This window comes from Maylandia zebra, linkage group LG23 (genome assembly GCF_041146795.1).
Source record: "Maylandia zebra isolate NMK-2024a linkage group LG23, Mzebra_GT3a, whole genome shotgun sequence".
NCBI lineage: Eukaryota > Metazoa > Chordata > Actinopteri > Cichliformes > Cichlidae > Maylandia > Maylandia zebra.
In genome coordinates, this window is record NC_135188.1 from 9,880,772 (window position 1) to 9,896,890 (window position 16,119).

A 16,119-nucleotide genomic window follows, 5' to 3' on the forward strand; every position below is an offset into this window, starting at 1 on the left:
TTCCTGCGTTAAGCTTAACAAACGATATATGGAGCGACTGCCTCTCCTGCTGCTACTTCAATCATGAAACTGCTTAATGATCAGCTGATCGGCTTTTCTGTCGCGAGTACGTCTCTCTGGTTTGTTTTTGGCCCACTTTGCACCAGAAAGAGGAAACCAGCGGCTGAACAACAGCAGCACGTTTAAGCTTGATCAGCTGTTGTTAGAATTTATTTATTATTACTTTCTACTCGAGGATCTTTTTCTACGTAGCTGACGCTGGTAACTGTGCAGGGGCGGATCTAGCAAAGTTTAGCCAGGGGGGCCGATAGGGCATTAACAGGGAAAAGGGGGCACAAAGACACACTTTTCTTTCTTATTCTCATTTAAAATGTCTCGCTTTTAATAAATAATTATCCAAATCTTACACCCAAAGTTTTAATTTGATGTAAAAGGAATAGAAGTCAATTACTGTATATAGTGACTATTAAGTCTAATATATATACCCTAGTAAGCTATAGTACTTTTTCCTTTGGGAAGGTACCATCTGTGCAGTCTGCAATTTTGTTGAAGAAAGATGTTGAATCTATTTAATATTTCTTGAAAAATAATTGATTTCTGTGCATTTTTTTTTTCACACTGCATCAAATTAAGGTTGATTACGTCGATTAAGCATCATGAGGTGGAGCGTGAGGGGTGGTTCCCTATTTTTTTATTTTTTTATTTTTGTTGCTGGGCGTTGGAACCCTATTAGTTAGGTTGCTTAATATTTACGCTAAGTACTCTTTAAAATACCAGAATAGGGAGGATTGAGTAGGTTTAAGTTTATTAGATTGATCAGTATTGCTGAACTATGAAATTTTTTTTTTTTTGCATACAGGTATAACAGAATAGCTTTAGTGTAGTTGTTGTTTTAAACTTGAGTATGAACTTATACAAAATGCAGCAAGATATTTAAAAAAAAAACAGTTTTGTTGATTAAAAAACACTATATCGGATTCATATCGGTATCGGCAGATATCCAAATTTATGATATCGGAATCGGTATCGGACATAAAAAAGTGGTATCGTGCCATAGTGTGTATATATATATATATAATGTTCTTCCTCTACCCCCCCCCCCCATTTTGCACATGTCGAGGAGCGTGTCAGGCTACATTTCACTGTGTGTTATACTTGTATAACTATGCATGTGACAAATAAAGAACCTTGAATTGAATTGAATATTAACATTAAGAAAGAAAAATATGACGGTAGCAGCAAGTTAGCTTAGCTTTAGCTTATAATGCTAGAAGCAGGCTATCAGAATAACTCAATAGCTTTGCTAACTGCCTGCCAGCAGAGGTTGGCGTCAGCGTCAAACTCTTTCTGTAATGTTGACAGAAGAGTATTTGCTTATATCTTCACAGTTTATGTTATTATACAGTATGTCATGGCTTAGCTTTCACTTGTAATAAATTTTGAATAAGACAAAATCTATACAGAATGCCTGCTAACCGCTAATGCAGTATCATGTTTAAAAGGCCAAGTAAACATTGTGGCAACACTTCATTTTACTGGTGTATAATTTCAGATTAATGTCCCTGTAATTATAATAGTTTCCTGGAAAGAACTTGGTAATATGTCACAAATTTATGAAACTGGAGACTGTAATTTATATACTTCTGCTCAACTGATTCTAACATATTACTGGTTTAAGTAGTCTTTGTGGTCCGTGCGCTGCATGCCTGCTACTAAATTAATCTTTATCTGATTTTAAATAAAGATTCAGTTTCAAAGAAAGCTATATTTTCCAAGAATTTTGAACAGATTACCAGGTGCTTTCCACGAAACTTAAATACAAAGTGTTAACAGAATAGTTTCATGCAGCTTTATGTGTTATTATTGTTTCACAGCTCCATTCTCAGGTTTTGCATATATTCTTTGTGTGTCATTTCTTTTAAAGGGAGCTGAGTGATGTGGATAGAGATGGGGCTCTCACGTTTTCTGAGTTTTGCACAGCGTTCCACTTGATTGTGGCCCGAAAGAATGGTTACCCTCTCCCAGAGACGCTGCCTCCCAGCCTGCGGCCGGGGTTCATGCAGCACGAAGAGGACATACCGGACACTCATGAAGTACGACGGACACAAGTAGCAAAAATTAATTATTTGGGCTATGAATTTATTCAGACTTGGGCTCTTTATACCATGCTTTCTCAACAGAGTACAGGGCCTTTAATTGTCTTTGAGGATCCTGGACGGAGGCCGAATCAGATGGTAAAACAAATCGTCAGTGGTTTGTTTAAAATGTTTATTTGTAGTTTCATCCTGTTCCCTGTAGGGGGCACTAGCAAGCTGAACACGAGACAGAACAACCAGGTTCAAGTACATTGCATACCAGGCAACAGGTTGAGCTTAGAGCATCTTTTACTTCCTGAAATGCACACTTTAAACTATTTCAGTCTTTGCACGTCCTGATTTTCTTCGCGCCATGTTTTTTTAGGATCCGAGCATTATGCAGAGACTCCAGCCAAGCTTAACCTCAACGAAACAAGACTTGAAAGAAGAATCTAGTAAACAAGGTAATTATAAAGCAATTAGTTTTGTTTTTTTGAGTAACAAATGTAAAAAAGTTATGCTTATTAAAATCACATGTAAAACAGATTCACTTTGAACTAGGTACTCTCCCAAAGGTATAACACTATAGTAACTGGGATAATGGTTCTCAAAAAGTCCCATGGTGCTCTTTCAGTACTTCTTCTCTCCAAGCCATTTGCACAGAAATAAATCCACCATACAGTAAGTATGGTAATTTCCTTACACTAACAAACAAAAGGACAATACATGTCTGTTATCCCACTCATCCTCTAAGAGTAAACAAAGCAGAGAGAGAATGCTAACATATGTTATTTCTTAGTCCAAAAAAAGATCTCAGTTTATGCGATACTGAAATAAAGCAAATCTATTCAGTGAACCATAATTTCTTAAGTAGTGAGTAAATGCTGCTCTGATATGCTCTTGATGGATGGGTGTTTCAGAGTGGGCCCTTGGGGGCCGAGTGTGTATGAAGACATTATTAGTCTAAGCAGAGTTAAGGCAAAAGGTCTTTATTGCTTATCAGAGTTTTTAAATACGGGGGGGAAAAAAACACTTTTTTTGTTGCATCGTCATTTCTGATCTTTCTTTTTTACTGTGTCTACAGATGTGAAAATGCTCGCGACATCTCAAGACAAAGTAACTCTTCAGCTCAGTGCTTTTCCTGAGCGGCCAGGTGAAACTAACCCTTCCCTTAGCATGGGGGAGATTTCTCTGTTCCTGTGTAAAAGTACATCATGTGCTACAAGTTTCAGATGAGCTCGGGTTGGTGGGGTGCCACAAATACCTCAGTACTTTCTCTGAGTTGGGGATCTTTCCTCTTTTGTCTGCTTCGGTGAAAATGCTTGTTTGTTGTGATTTGGTTGCGTTTTCTAAGCGCACGACTCTCTCCTGGCTAGATGTAAGATATATTTTTGGTGAAAGATAAAAATAAAAAGTAACCCTAGTGGTTATTATCTGCCTACAGATGATTGATTGAAAATGAGCACACTTATTAGTATTCATCTTTCTTACAGAACCGCCTCAAGATCTGGATCCACAGATGAAGACAAAAACTAGACCAAGGTGACAATGAACCCACTCCAACTAAAATGATTCAACTTGAGCTGCTCATTAACCATTATTACATTTTCTCATCCGTGTGACCTCCAGGTCCTACTCCAGCACTTCAATCGAAGACGCTATGAAGAAGGCCGAGGAGCCACCCACCCCTCCCCCTCGACCCCAGAAGACCCACTCCAGGGCCTCATCGCTGGACCTCAATAAGCTCTTCCAGCAGGGCGCTCCAGGTATGACCTGCTCCTCCCATCATATTATCTCTGCAATACGGAAGGTGAGAAGCACAAACAGCTGGGAGCAGCAGTGCGTTTTGCAACTGAGTTAATATGCGTCGTTTATGGCAGTTCTCCTTTTACGGGGAACAAAAGCAGAAATGGAGATGCGTGGTTTTCAGTATTCAGTCTGAAAGGTGAGAGACTCACAAGAGAGCCATTCAGTTTGTGGTTATAAATGTGCATGGTATATTTGAGTTTAAGGAGGGAAATCTGTATCCCGAGAGCAAAGCAGGGGTATGACATCATTGCAATGTAAGCTTTTCACTTGGGATTCCAGGAGTAAAAAGTGGATGGTTGCTGCCTCCTCCAGCCCTCCCTCCTAGACCGACAGCTTCGCAGGTAATTCCTGTTTGATTAAGATTTTGATGGTAGTACTGCATGCTGAGCAAAGCAATACAACAACATCATTTTTTCTCAGATTAAAAGTGACAGAAATCTTCTTTCCTGTCAGGTTTCTCATTTTATCGGCGCTTCGGAGAAAACTGTCCAGAGCAAAGTGCAGCAGCCAAACTTTGCTGACTTCAGTCACTTCAGAGAAGAGGTGAGCATTAAACCTGAACGTCTGCCTTTGTTTCAGTGGGAATTTGCAAATGTAGCAAACAGCAACACAAATTGCAGTTACAAAAAGAAACGTCAGCATTTTCCACTTCACAACTTTCCATCGCAGATATATAAAAGTGTCATCAAAGACGTGCTTGGGAAAAGTATGAGTTTCTATTACGAGACACAAATAAATGAAAAGGTTGACAGAAGTGTACATGAAAGTCCATGCAAATTAGATGGCTTTTTAAAGCCTAAATTGTGTATTTGTTAAAAATCCTTCCTGAGAAGGCGGTACTACTCAAAGAGTTTCCAGTGGTGCTACTCAGTTTCTTAAAGCGAGTTACATTCAGACTGAATTGAACGCAATACACGAGTCGTTCCTTTCAGTATGTTTTTAATGATAGTTGGCTTTAAGGACCTGTGAAAATGCTGAAAGGTTTGTAATAAATTAAACTGATGGTTCTGCTCATCATTTATTTTATTTTGAAATACTCCTGCATCATCTCAGGAAGAGCACTTCCTTTTTCTCTTTGTGTCATTTTTGTACTTCTCCATAGTCTGACAACTTAGACATTTCCTCTTCCTTCAGTAGGAAGCCTAATCTAAAAATCATGGGTAAGCACCATATTAGGAAGTATCCTCACTTCAGAATCCTCCGTGTCCTTCAGCACATATGCTGCTTGTAAAACTGAGCTGATTTTGTGGTTGCTTTCTAATGAATCGCTTTATAAACTTCACTACTGCCGTATGATAAGTAACACAAACGCTAATTACTGTGGTGCATTTGGTACTTTTATCAATGTGTGTGTTTGTTTAAATGAGCCGCACACCCCACAGCCATAATCAACGCTGTGTGCACATGGAAAAGTACTGTATTTCCTGGAACTGCAGGTGGAAAAAAAATCCCCATTCCTTTCTCAAAGGTTATTGTATTTGCGCAGCTATGTTCAGTATTTGTTTTTCTTGTGGGAGTGAAGCGATTTTGGCAGCTTTTTCTGGCTTTATGGCGTCCAAACCTCTGGCTTTCATTACAAAAATCATATGTAGTTTTAAGGTCAAAAGGCAAAGCAGCTCCTGCTTCAGTACTGCCCCTCGCATCAGGTGTTGTGTGTTCTAAATCATACTCTTCATTAGACAAGATGTGCTTGAAGTGTCAGTTTTTGTGGCGTGCTAAAAATGTGCATAGATTAGATTTGTTATTGGCCCAGCATCTGCCTACGTTTTGGTGTGGATGTGGGGTTTTTTCTAGTTTTTGAATGCTGTAAATCAGCGGTCCCCAACCCCCGGGCCGGTCCGTGAGTTGTTTGGTACAGGGCCGTGAGAGTTGAGGCTCGAATGTAAAATTTATGGTTTTTATTGGTTTTTATTGTTATTTTTTAAGTTGTTTTTATTGTTAACTCGGTTTTCCTGGGTCTTATGAATAAATCTTCTTTTTTTTGTACCGGTACTGCTTTTACTTTAAGGTGTTGCGGATAAATACATCAAAGGCCGGTCAGTGAAAATCGTCAGACATAGACTAGTCCGTGGCGCAAAAACAGTTGGAGACCACTGCTGTAAATCACTCAGTTCTAACTTCTGTCTCTGTCATCACTTATCTTTAAGGTGCCCTTTCATTACTCTCACTCTGACCTTGGATCCATTACTCTTTCTTCTCCTCCCCATCACGATAGAGCACGGCCATCTCTCTGTCTCCCCACATGGTGTTTTACTTAATTAAAACCAGCTGCACTAGATCATCCCAAAGGTAGCTATAAGATGTACATTTCTCACTTAGTAAGGCAAATAGAAATCCACACCAGCCCAAGCTCCTCAGAGAGGCATTGTAAATCAGTGAAGTATAAGCGTCCTTAAAAATAACTTCCTTTTACATAAAACATGTCAATCTTGAGTTAAGTGTGAATATTTTGACACCTGCTTTTGTGGGGAACTCATGGGAGCAGTTTAAGTACATGGCTATGTCTGAAATCACTCATTACTTACTGTATTACAGGCTATATTCTGTAGTGAGTATTACTATACCTGATGCGCTGAAGTCAAAGTAGCCCTACATGTGGTGAAAAACAGGTGGTCACTATTGAAGCATCATGCACTGCATTTAAGAGAAAACTAGAGGGAGGAATGAAGCTTGTTGAAGTACTGATATTGTTATTTAGTTATTTTCTGAAAGCCTGGGAGAAATGACCCTAATGGTAAACTTGATCTGTGAGGTCAGTAAAAGCTTTGATGTCACGTTTTACGTCTCAATTGTTAGATTTAAGTTGTATTTAACGCAACGTGAAATTTGTGGTCAGAGCAAATGAGAGACCAAATCGGGGTTTATTTTTAGGGTGGGCCTGCTTTGTGACTGAGCCACAAAGTTTGCGAGTGAGAGATTTGTAGTTAACAAACCAGTGGGTGGCATCACTGTAATCATGTCCATCTTTTAGGTACAGTCTATGTTATTGCCACAGTAGAACATATTAACGTATCTGTTAGCTCAGTTATTATCCGTGCTTACCATCAGTGCAACTTTGTGCTGAACATTGGGGGGTGGGGTGGTATATTGGTTGGGTCTGATTATTAAGGGGGTCATAACCCCCCTAACCCCCTGGAAATTACGCCCCTGGTGCTTACCAAGGTCCACTGGTCTCTTCCAGGAGTGGAGAGAGTCCAGTTGATCCATTGCATGCATTGATACATTCAGACAGAAAGTTGGACAAGGTTAAAGTTGTCTGTTTTTGATTCATTTGTTGTGTCCAGTTTGTGTTTTGTTTCCTCTTGTTTGAATAAGCTTCCTTTGTCTCATTGCTCTTAAATATTCCAGTTGAATGAGGAAAGTTTTAAAAATGCACGCTCTAGAAACTGACAGTGATGGCACTTCTTTAATACCAGCCTTTGCAGCTGATTTGACCACACACTCTGCTTATGGTTCTGCTGTGGTTTTTTTGCCGCTGTAGCAACTACTACAGCGTCTGTATGTTTCCATGCTGTGGCTGTGTTTCGCGTCCAATGGAGCAGTGAATCTCAGGGCCATTTATTTGAAAGTCAGTTGGTGTTTCTGAGCAAAATGCATTTTTAGGTTTCTTGGGTACAATTTACAACAGGAGCCTGCTTTAAGCATCACGAAAGCCCACTGCCGCCACAGTGAAGACTGCAGCCCGGACAAATTAGCGGATCAAATTCACTAAATCCAACATTAACAGATGGGAAAGGCTGTAAGAAATGCCTTCAACTTTCACAAAACTAGGGCCTGTCCTCACACTTTCGCCCTAAAAACCATGTGGTGACACATTAAACATCTTAAAACAAAGGAATAAGGCAGCAAGGTGATGCAATAAAAGCAAAGTAATCCATCATGGCTGCCCCTGAGCAGGCCGTGTCTGGAGAGCCCTACATCGCAGTCCCTGCAGGGAAGGTGCTGATTTATACACGGTCAGGGCCAGCACATTTCTTTCTGCCTCTTTATAGCTCCTCTCTCAATTTAATTCACCTCATCATGGCATCAACACTCTTTTCTCCGTGGAGGAATAGATCTTTTATCATCTATCTTACATGACAAACGTCCAAGCCAAGTTTTTTGGTTTATTGCCTTTAGGAGGAGAGCAGTGTGAAACCTGAAGATCAGGGGCCACACTCCAGATTTGGGCTCAGCACTGAGGACATGACGAATCCTTCACAACAGGTCAGGACTGCTCACTGAGCCACTCCTCTTGTGTAACAGTCAGTGTCTTTCTTACAATAATTCTATCTTTTCATCTGTTATGGTTTCAGGACATGACTGCCGCCTCTCACAATCAACCTCCACAGAAGCCAGTTCGCAGGAAATATCTCCCAGAGAGCCAAAACCTGGAGACTGTACCTCCGCCAGCGGTGCCATTTCCTCCTCCTGCTAAAACTCCTCAAAAGTTAGTCAAACATTTAACTTGTGACACTGATCACTTTGGCTAAAAATAGCCACCACTTTTAGCAGTGGTTAAAATGTAGCCAGGAACACTAACCTGTGTTAAATTTGGTGTAGTCATTGCTTTATATAAGAGAATAACTACATAAATCGCTGGTTGCAGTGATAAACTGACAGAATACTGTGAGGTTTTCTTAAATGTGTTAGCCTACAGCCTGCATGTCAAAGATGGACTTGGCTACTGTCACTCATTAATTTTGGATTCTGTATTTTGAAGCCTCAACTTAATCATTTATTTTAAGCCAGCAGTGACCGTTGATGCTTCTAGGTCTTAAAATGTGAAGCCAACATGGAAATGCCGTAAACCAGCTTTGCATTTAATGACCAACAGGTTTTAACCTTTATTCGTTAAACCATTAAAAAAAACCTTCAGAAGACACTCGCACAACAAACACATAGTGGAGAGATCCAGTTCAGTGGCTCAAATTAGATCAAGTGAGGCCTAGCAAAGGTCTGAAAGGTGTCAAAGCAGCAGCTAATAACTTTAAGTCCTACCAGAAGCAAAACAGGTAAATTATAAAAACAATAGAAACAAAAAACCCTTTTTCTGTCAGACTCTAAACATGTTCATTTCTGAGCATTGTAACACACAACTTGACTGTCAGGTGACTAACTTTTGGAGCCTCAAATTGGAGAAAATGCAGTTTTTGTTTCAAGCTTTAAAGGTCACTGCATGCAAAGTTCTTGTAAACTTTATGAGTAAAATATACCAATGTTTACAGCTTGTTGCTCTACCTCAAGTGGCCAGAAAAATGAGTTAATGCAGGTCAAAGAGCTTCTTAAAAGTACCTACATGCTCTTAAGTGATCGTAAAACCCACAAAACCCACCCAAAGAGGGGAATTCACCAGACATTAAGGCACACTCTAACTCACTATAATGACTCTACCATGTGTGCTTCTGTCTCCTTATTGACCAGACTGCTCATTGAAACTGTCAGTGCGATACACGGTGATCATCAATAACAGCGGAGGCCTCCTAGTTGCAGCGACCCCTGCAACTGGTCTTATTCTTCTGACGTGCAAAGTTCAAACCTCTGATAAGCTGGAAGAACTGGAGATTGTTATAGCCATGCCATGCTGTTTTATTCACCTTAAAATTCTATTTAATAGCAAATAAAAACTGTATGAAATTCTTTCAGACTGCTGCCCAGACAGAAGAGGGAGATCCAGCAGGCTATCCGTAAGAACAGGGAAACCAATGCTGTGCTGACACGCCTTAATAGCGAACTCCAGCAGCAACTTAAGGTTAGTTCATGTGGTATTTTTTGAGCTCATGACACTTTGTATATACCACTTGGGTTTTGCTGTAGCGGTGTGTGCCCATTTACAACTTTCTCACATTCCCTGCCCTCCACCTCCTTCAAGACTCTGGGAAATGGGAAAACCAGCCCTGCAGTGCTTAGAAAACACATATAAAGGGTGCCCGCTTGACACACAGAACTACAGTGTACCTTTAACTCTGACAGTTCAATTAAACAACAGAAGTACTAAACATTGCATTTCAGCTGCAACCACAAGAGCGTGGTAGTGTTCAAGTTAACTCGGTTTCAAAATCCCCTCAAACGTGTGTCAGAAGTTGAGTTCTGCTCTTTTGCTGCTGACAGCAAAACGCTCCTACCGATCCAACTCTGTGAAAAGCCTCAAGCTCAACTGTCTGCCCTCCTTTGCCCATCAGTCATAGCTGAACTAATGGCAAAGACTTGGCTGTTTGCATTGGTGATCTGCCCGTGGAACACACTCTCACTCACATTTGGAGCACATGCTGCATGCCTGTCATTCTCCTCATAAATGATCCAGGAGCGGAACCTTCACGCTACCATGCAGGGCTTTTATAGCTTTAATACAACAGAGGAAAAGGAATATAAAGGAGAAGAATGCTACCAACAAAGGACCTACTTTGTAACATCTTAAAATATCATGCAAAGAGGCTATTTTGTTCTCAGATTTCAAGGATTTATGTTTCCTTTCCCTTTGTGAAAGGTCATCTGGAATGATATTTATTCGTTCTAATTCTCCCACGTCCTCAAAGTATCTGTGGAATTCTGCAGAGAAAGGCATATGTGTCTTTATATAGACCTGAGCCTTATTGAAATACCAAACAGCCACTGGCATTCACAACTGTCTTCTTCAAAATATAGCCTGGGCCGGTCAGGCATCCAACTACAACAGGGTGTGTGCATGTGTGGGGACAGAAGGAAGGCTGGATGGAAAGGAAGACTTGACTTTTTACAAAGACAGTTCAAGAAAGTTTAAAGAAAAATATCCATAAATGAAGGGTGGATTAATATGTTGTCAGAATCACTGATTAAAAACACTTTTTTGAAAAGTCAGCAAATTTGGTTATGAGTCTTGCTGAGAAACATGGCTGATGAAAATAAAATATCATAGGAAACTTTTAATTGAAAATCTTCCTACATTTACTTTGTAATATTAGGTGAGAACCATTAGACCATTATCAGTTGATAGAGATGACTGAAGTCCTTATGTATAAAAATGACTGGAAACCATGACCACCAGGCATATATATGGACATAAAATATATTTTTACAGGACTCTGTGCAGTCCTGTGAAATACTGAGTACATCTTTCCATGAGGGTAAGTAGTAGCCAGGTGCTGCTAATCAGATACTCTTGATTAAATAATCATCACTAATCAAGTGTGAACAGCTCTGTAAACGCAGACATTTTAACAATTTGATGGTCTGGAGAATTTGGGTGTTTTACCACAATGCCGCAGTCGACATCTGAGTAAATTCACCACAAGCTCAGACTAAGCAATTCTCAGAGAAACTGCAAAACATGGCAGCACAGCTTAGGTTTGCAAAGGTGCATCTGAGCAAACTACAAAACTTCATGAACAACGTCCTTTAGACGGACAGAATGGACATGTCAGACCATAACACACAGCACTACGTTTAGAGAAAAGCAAAGACAGCACATCAGCATAAACACCTCATACCACCTGTCGAGCATGGTGGGGGATGCGTGCTGATTTGGGTTTGTTTTGCAGCCGCAGGACCTGAGCACTTTGCAGTCATTGAGACAACCATGAATTCCTCTGTATACCAAAATATTCTAGAAATAAATGGCTGTGTCCCCCACAGCTAAAGTTTGGCTAAAACTGGATCATGTAAAAGAACATTGAGCACATGCACTGCAGCAAAACTGCAACAGAATGGCTGAAAAAGAGAAGAATCATGCAGTTGCAATGGCCCAGACCTCAACCTGCCTGAAACGTCGTGCATAAACAAGTGCCTGCAAACCTGAATGAAATGAAGCAAAGCTGTAAAGATGAGTTTGCCAAAATTCTTCCACAGTGATGTAAGACACTGATAAAGTCATACAGAGATTACGTCAAGTTATTCCTGATAAAGGTGTTTTTACAAGCTGCCTAATCATGGCATGCATTTAGTTTTTCACAGAAATGCAGAGAGTCATGTGAAAACGTTCTTTTTCAAGACTGTAATTTATACTATAGTGGGACATATACATAAAAAACATGAGTCATTTTCGTTTTTAAATGACATAAAACAAAACGATAATAGGCACGTGAGCATAATAAAGTTAGAGGAACAGCTTCTTAACTCTGGAAATTTGTCCAACTGAGCAGCACTTGCATGAAACACAAAATCCAACCGGGGTTTTGATTTATCCCAGAGAAGGAAGTGCATAAATATTCCAACAAATCTGTTAATTCCGATGAAGTTTTCATCTGATACGGTTAAGAATGTTGATGTTCAGTGAAGATACGTTGGCAGGTGCAGGCCTATTCAAGTTTAGCCTGGATAGACATGATCCACCAGCAATGCTATTAGTCTGAATTTCCAGTTTAAATGTAGGTCTCATGCTCTGCATATACAGAAATCTTTTCCATTTGAGCACCAACCTCAAGCCAAAATATTAGCTTTTCATGCACTAGCAGTCTAATAAGTGCAATGCATTCAACTCGATATATCAGTGACCTTATGACCTTTATTCTAGTGCAGAGTGGGGAGACACCAAAAAGTAAGTGTCTAATATTAACTCTGTTTATTTTCCACGTTCACATCAGAACTGACCTCGTGACCTTTCCTCTGTTGCCACCTTCAGGGTAAATCTTAAGCTTTCGGGCCTACAGCTAGTACAGCACTGAGAGTGGGAGAATCCTATTGTGCTCAGTTCACATTTTTGGGGGTGTAATGAACATTAGGGGCCACTTCGGGGGATTAATCTTTTTACATTGTTGAGTCTTGAGTCTACTGCTATACTCACATGGCAGTGTACGCTCTCCCTGAGGGCACTTATTGTGTTCACTCCTCTTTCTCCTGCTGTGCAGAGCTTTGTGCTCTCTTTTAGGGAGCGACAAGGTCAGGGCCTAAATTCCAGATATTAATGCTGTAAATATTCCACATTCACTCAGTCTCTTCCACTTGAGGTGGCAAACTGTAATATTTCCTTAGCTACACCCTTAGTCTTAAGATTAGTCAGGGAGTTTCTATCGTTCTGTCCAACACCTTCATATTGGGGGTGTAATGAATATTAGAGGCCACTTGAGGGGATTAATCGTGTTACACACACACCATAGCAAACAGGCAGTTAACTTAACTCTCCTGCTATACTCTTATTGCAGTATACCCTCTCCCTGGGGGCAAGTTATTATCGTCTCTCCCCCTCCATGCTGTGTAGAGCTTTGTGCTTTAATGTTGGGAGTGACAAGGTCAGATTCCAAATATTAATGCTGTACATACTCTCCACTCACATAATCAGTTCCATATTTTGTGCAGGGGTTCAAAAGGTCTGGGAGAAGGCATGTGATTGGGCGCCACGCAGGAAAAACGCATACATCAAAGAAAATAATTCCATAATCAGTGATTTATTTTAAACACTAAGCTGCCCAAAGTTTTCATAGGAGTAACACACCGGAGAATCTGCACAGAGGTCTGACACAAGCTGTTAGCGGGCGCAGTTTGACACAATAATCCAGTAATAAAAGCAGGCTGCCGCGACAGCCTTTATTTTCCACCGTGCCCGTGATGAACGGAAAAGTCAGTAATCGGTCTGTCTGCAGTGTTTTGTGTTTCAAAGTGTAACTTTTAATCATTATTTGAAATCTTTGGGTTCAAAGAATGGTTGTTATTGTATGTTTCTGTTTTTGGGATATTAACACAAAATGTTTGCTTTAATACTGCTCTGATGTTTCTTAATGTGAACTGGGGTTCAGTCAAAGATCCTGTATTTCCCATTCATGCCCTCAGTTTTTTTTTTCTCTTCTATTTAATAAAGGCTTGCAAAATTTTACCTCATACCATGAATAATTTCTAATTCACAGGCCCTCAAAATATGATGTGCACTGGAATTTTGCACCATTATATTTTTCTTCATATCCACATGAAGCTTTCAGGGTGAAAAACACATTTTTCTCAGTTTAAAACTGCAATCAACTGCATCGAAAGCCAGAAGCTACCATTCTACCGTTTGCCCGCAGGGAGCACATTAATAATCCTGATTTTAGTTAAGATTTCCTGCTTCGTTCTACAATTTGTAAAAGTCATCTTGTATCTCAAATCTTTGCAAGCTGTTCGTTTTTTTCCAGCACTTTCATATTTTGTAGTAATTAACACTGTGATCTTTTGGGGCCGTTGGCCAGATTTCAACCTTGTTCTTGGCCGTCGTCACCACAGAAAACAAAGCAAATAATGTCATTACCGCCTGAGGTGCATCTCTTGTTCAGACTGCAGCGATCAGAGGTCATGTTTTCTTTTGCTTGGCTGCAGGTGGTTCATAAGGAGAGGGTCACCTTGGAGTCCCAGCTGGAGCTCCTACGGCCTCTGGCTTCGACATGACTGAGCCCGAAGTCTGATCGGAGTCACCTTCCCGTTCTGTCACAGGGGCGCGCATCGGTTTCTCTATTAAACACAAATGTTTAAGCCAAGACACAAGTGGTTGTTGTCTGACGATGGAAGCAAAGTGCATTTTTGACTCAACGGACAGGGATGTTACTTTTCTTGAATTATCAGCTCCAGCTCGAGTCCATGTGTTTGTTTGCATTATTGTTAAAGATGCTCTGCAGGACTAAACCGTGTGTTTTTAATCACTGTATAATATGCACATGTACAATGTTTTCTTTATGACTTTCTAACTTATTTGTGTTGTGATTCACTGTTAGGTTCTCTCATAAATCTTTTATGGTTTACAGGACGTGTTTGCACATCTATCCATGATTATGAAAAATCTTATTTTCTGTCCAGCCCATCTTCTCAGATTTCATGTTTTTCTACGCACCACATTTCATCTATATACACACACACACACACACACACACACAATAAAACAAGCGATGGTGCTACAGATTGATTTCTCGTTCTTACGCTGTTTGCACTGGAAGGAAAAATAAAAGTGCACATTTCAAAGGATGGCAAAAAATAAAACATTGGATGTGGAATGAATCTGATTTAACAAAACATTTTGAGCGTCCACAAAAAATGTGTGTTTTGAGGACTGTATCCGTAGCACATGTGACGAATGTCGACACTGGATTTGTATGTAATATGAGCATTTTCATGTGAAGTTGCTACATGTTTGATGTAAGTGTTGCCTGACATCTTTATGTTTGTTATCATGCAGAGTTGGCCTTGATGAAAAAAAGATTTCACAATGTCAACAGTTATTCTTCATAATAATTGCGATTTCGTAAATTGCCTTTTCCTTAGTAAAAATCTACATCTGCTATTGGCGAGATTATTTTAAACTCAGAGTTTTTTCTAAACAGCCAATCTGCTGTTATAACAACTTTTATAATATTACAGGCTAAAAAAAAAGCAAAACCCAAATCAGTATTAACGGCTAAAAAATGAAATAATAAGCACAATAATCATCTAATAGTCATGATAGATTTAAAGACTGGCTGAAAAAGCAGGCATGGTCATGTGTTTATTGCTTTTTTTCACACTACTGTTGGATCATGATTGTGATAATGAGATGGCAAGCCTGAAACTGCATGATTGTGTTAAACTTATGTGAGAATGTAAATGAATCTGAAACTGTGCACGACTGAGCTCTGGTCTTAAGACAACAATGGAACTAATCAATAAAGTCTATTTTTGTTGCTTGAAATGCTTTTATTACCACTGGTTTGCTGTATAAAGATGCCTCAACAGCTCCACTAAATTTGGATGTATAAACAGATGTCTGAGAAACCGTTATCACATGTTGGGTATGAGGGCAGGAGAGATCAAACGGGCAGCAGTCGAAACTTTCTGGCAGTCACAAAGCAGCCGAGCTTTTCTGTGACACAGACACAACAACCGAGGGTCACCCAGATCACTACTGATGGCTGTATTCCCAGACCTTCTGCTGCTGCCATCCCAAAATATCCTCTGACACACTTGGCTCTCATTAAAGACACACCACCCACAGATGGGCCGCTTTCTCAGTCATGTGCTGCACTCGCGTCTCTAATAGCTCCTCTGATTGTTATTATTATCATGCATCATCTGTTTTTTATTAGTTACAAATGTGTTATAGGAGCTGATGAGAATGCTGGCTCACTCATTTGGTCTGTTGGCTAATTGGCATGTTGGTCCAAACAAAATGTTTCATTAGCTAAGGCTATTCTTTATATTCGTGATCCACAGAGGAGGAGGAGTCGTGATCTTTGGGATTAACGTTCTTGGCAAATTTGACATAACATTAGGTACTAAATGCATATCCCCCCATGAGGGTAATTTGGAGTAACTTTGGTGATCTGCAGACCCTCTCTGTCCCACCTTC

At 40.0% G+C, this 16,119-nt stretch overlaps 1 protein-coding gene across 1 annotated transcript in view; it reads left to right on the plus strand.

Annotated features, from left to right (window-relative positions):
* reps2 (RALBP1 associated Eps domain containing 2) overlaps positions 1-15,462 on the plus strand; it is a 31,387-nt gene extending 15,925 nt beyond the window's left edge. Inside the window, exons 8-19 of the mRNA XM_076880018.1 lie at positions 1,925-2,093; positions 2,181-2,234; positions 2,461-2,539; positions 3,160-3,228; positions 3,569-3,617; positions 3,705-3,841; positions 4,164-4,225; positions 4,338-4,427; positions 8,004-8,090; positions 8,180-8,313; positions 9,510-9,615; positions 14,124-15,462. Of these exons, the coding sequence (XP_076736133.1) occupies positions 1,925-2,093; positions 2,181-2,234; positions 2,461-2,539; positions 3,160-3,228; positions 3,569-3,617; positions 3,705-3,841; positions 4,164-4,225; positions 4,338-4,427; positions 8,004-8,090; positions 8,180-8,313; positions 9,510-9,615; positions 14,124-14,192 (1,105 nt within the window). The 3' untranslated portion in view covers positions 14,193-15,462. The remainder of the gene's footprint in view (positions 1-1,924; positions 2,094-2,180; positions 2,235-2,460; positions 2,540-3,159; positions 3,229-3,568; positions 3,618-3,704; positions 3,842-4,163; positions 4,226-4,337; positions 4,428-8,003; positions 8,091-8,179; positions 8,314-9,509; positions 9,616-14,123) is intronic.
* Positions 15,463-16,119: the final 657 nt, after the last annotated feature.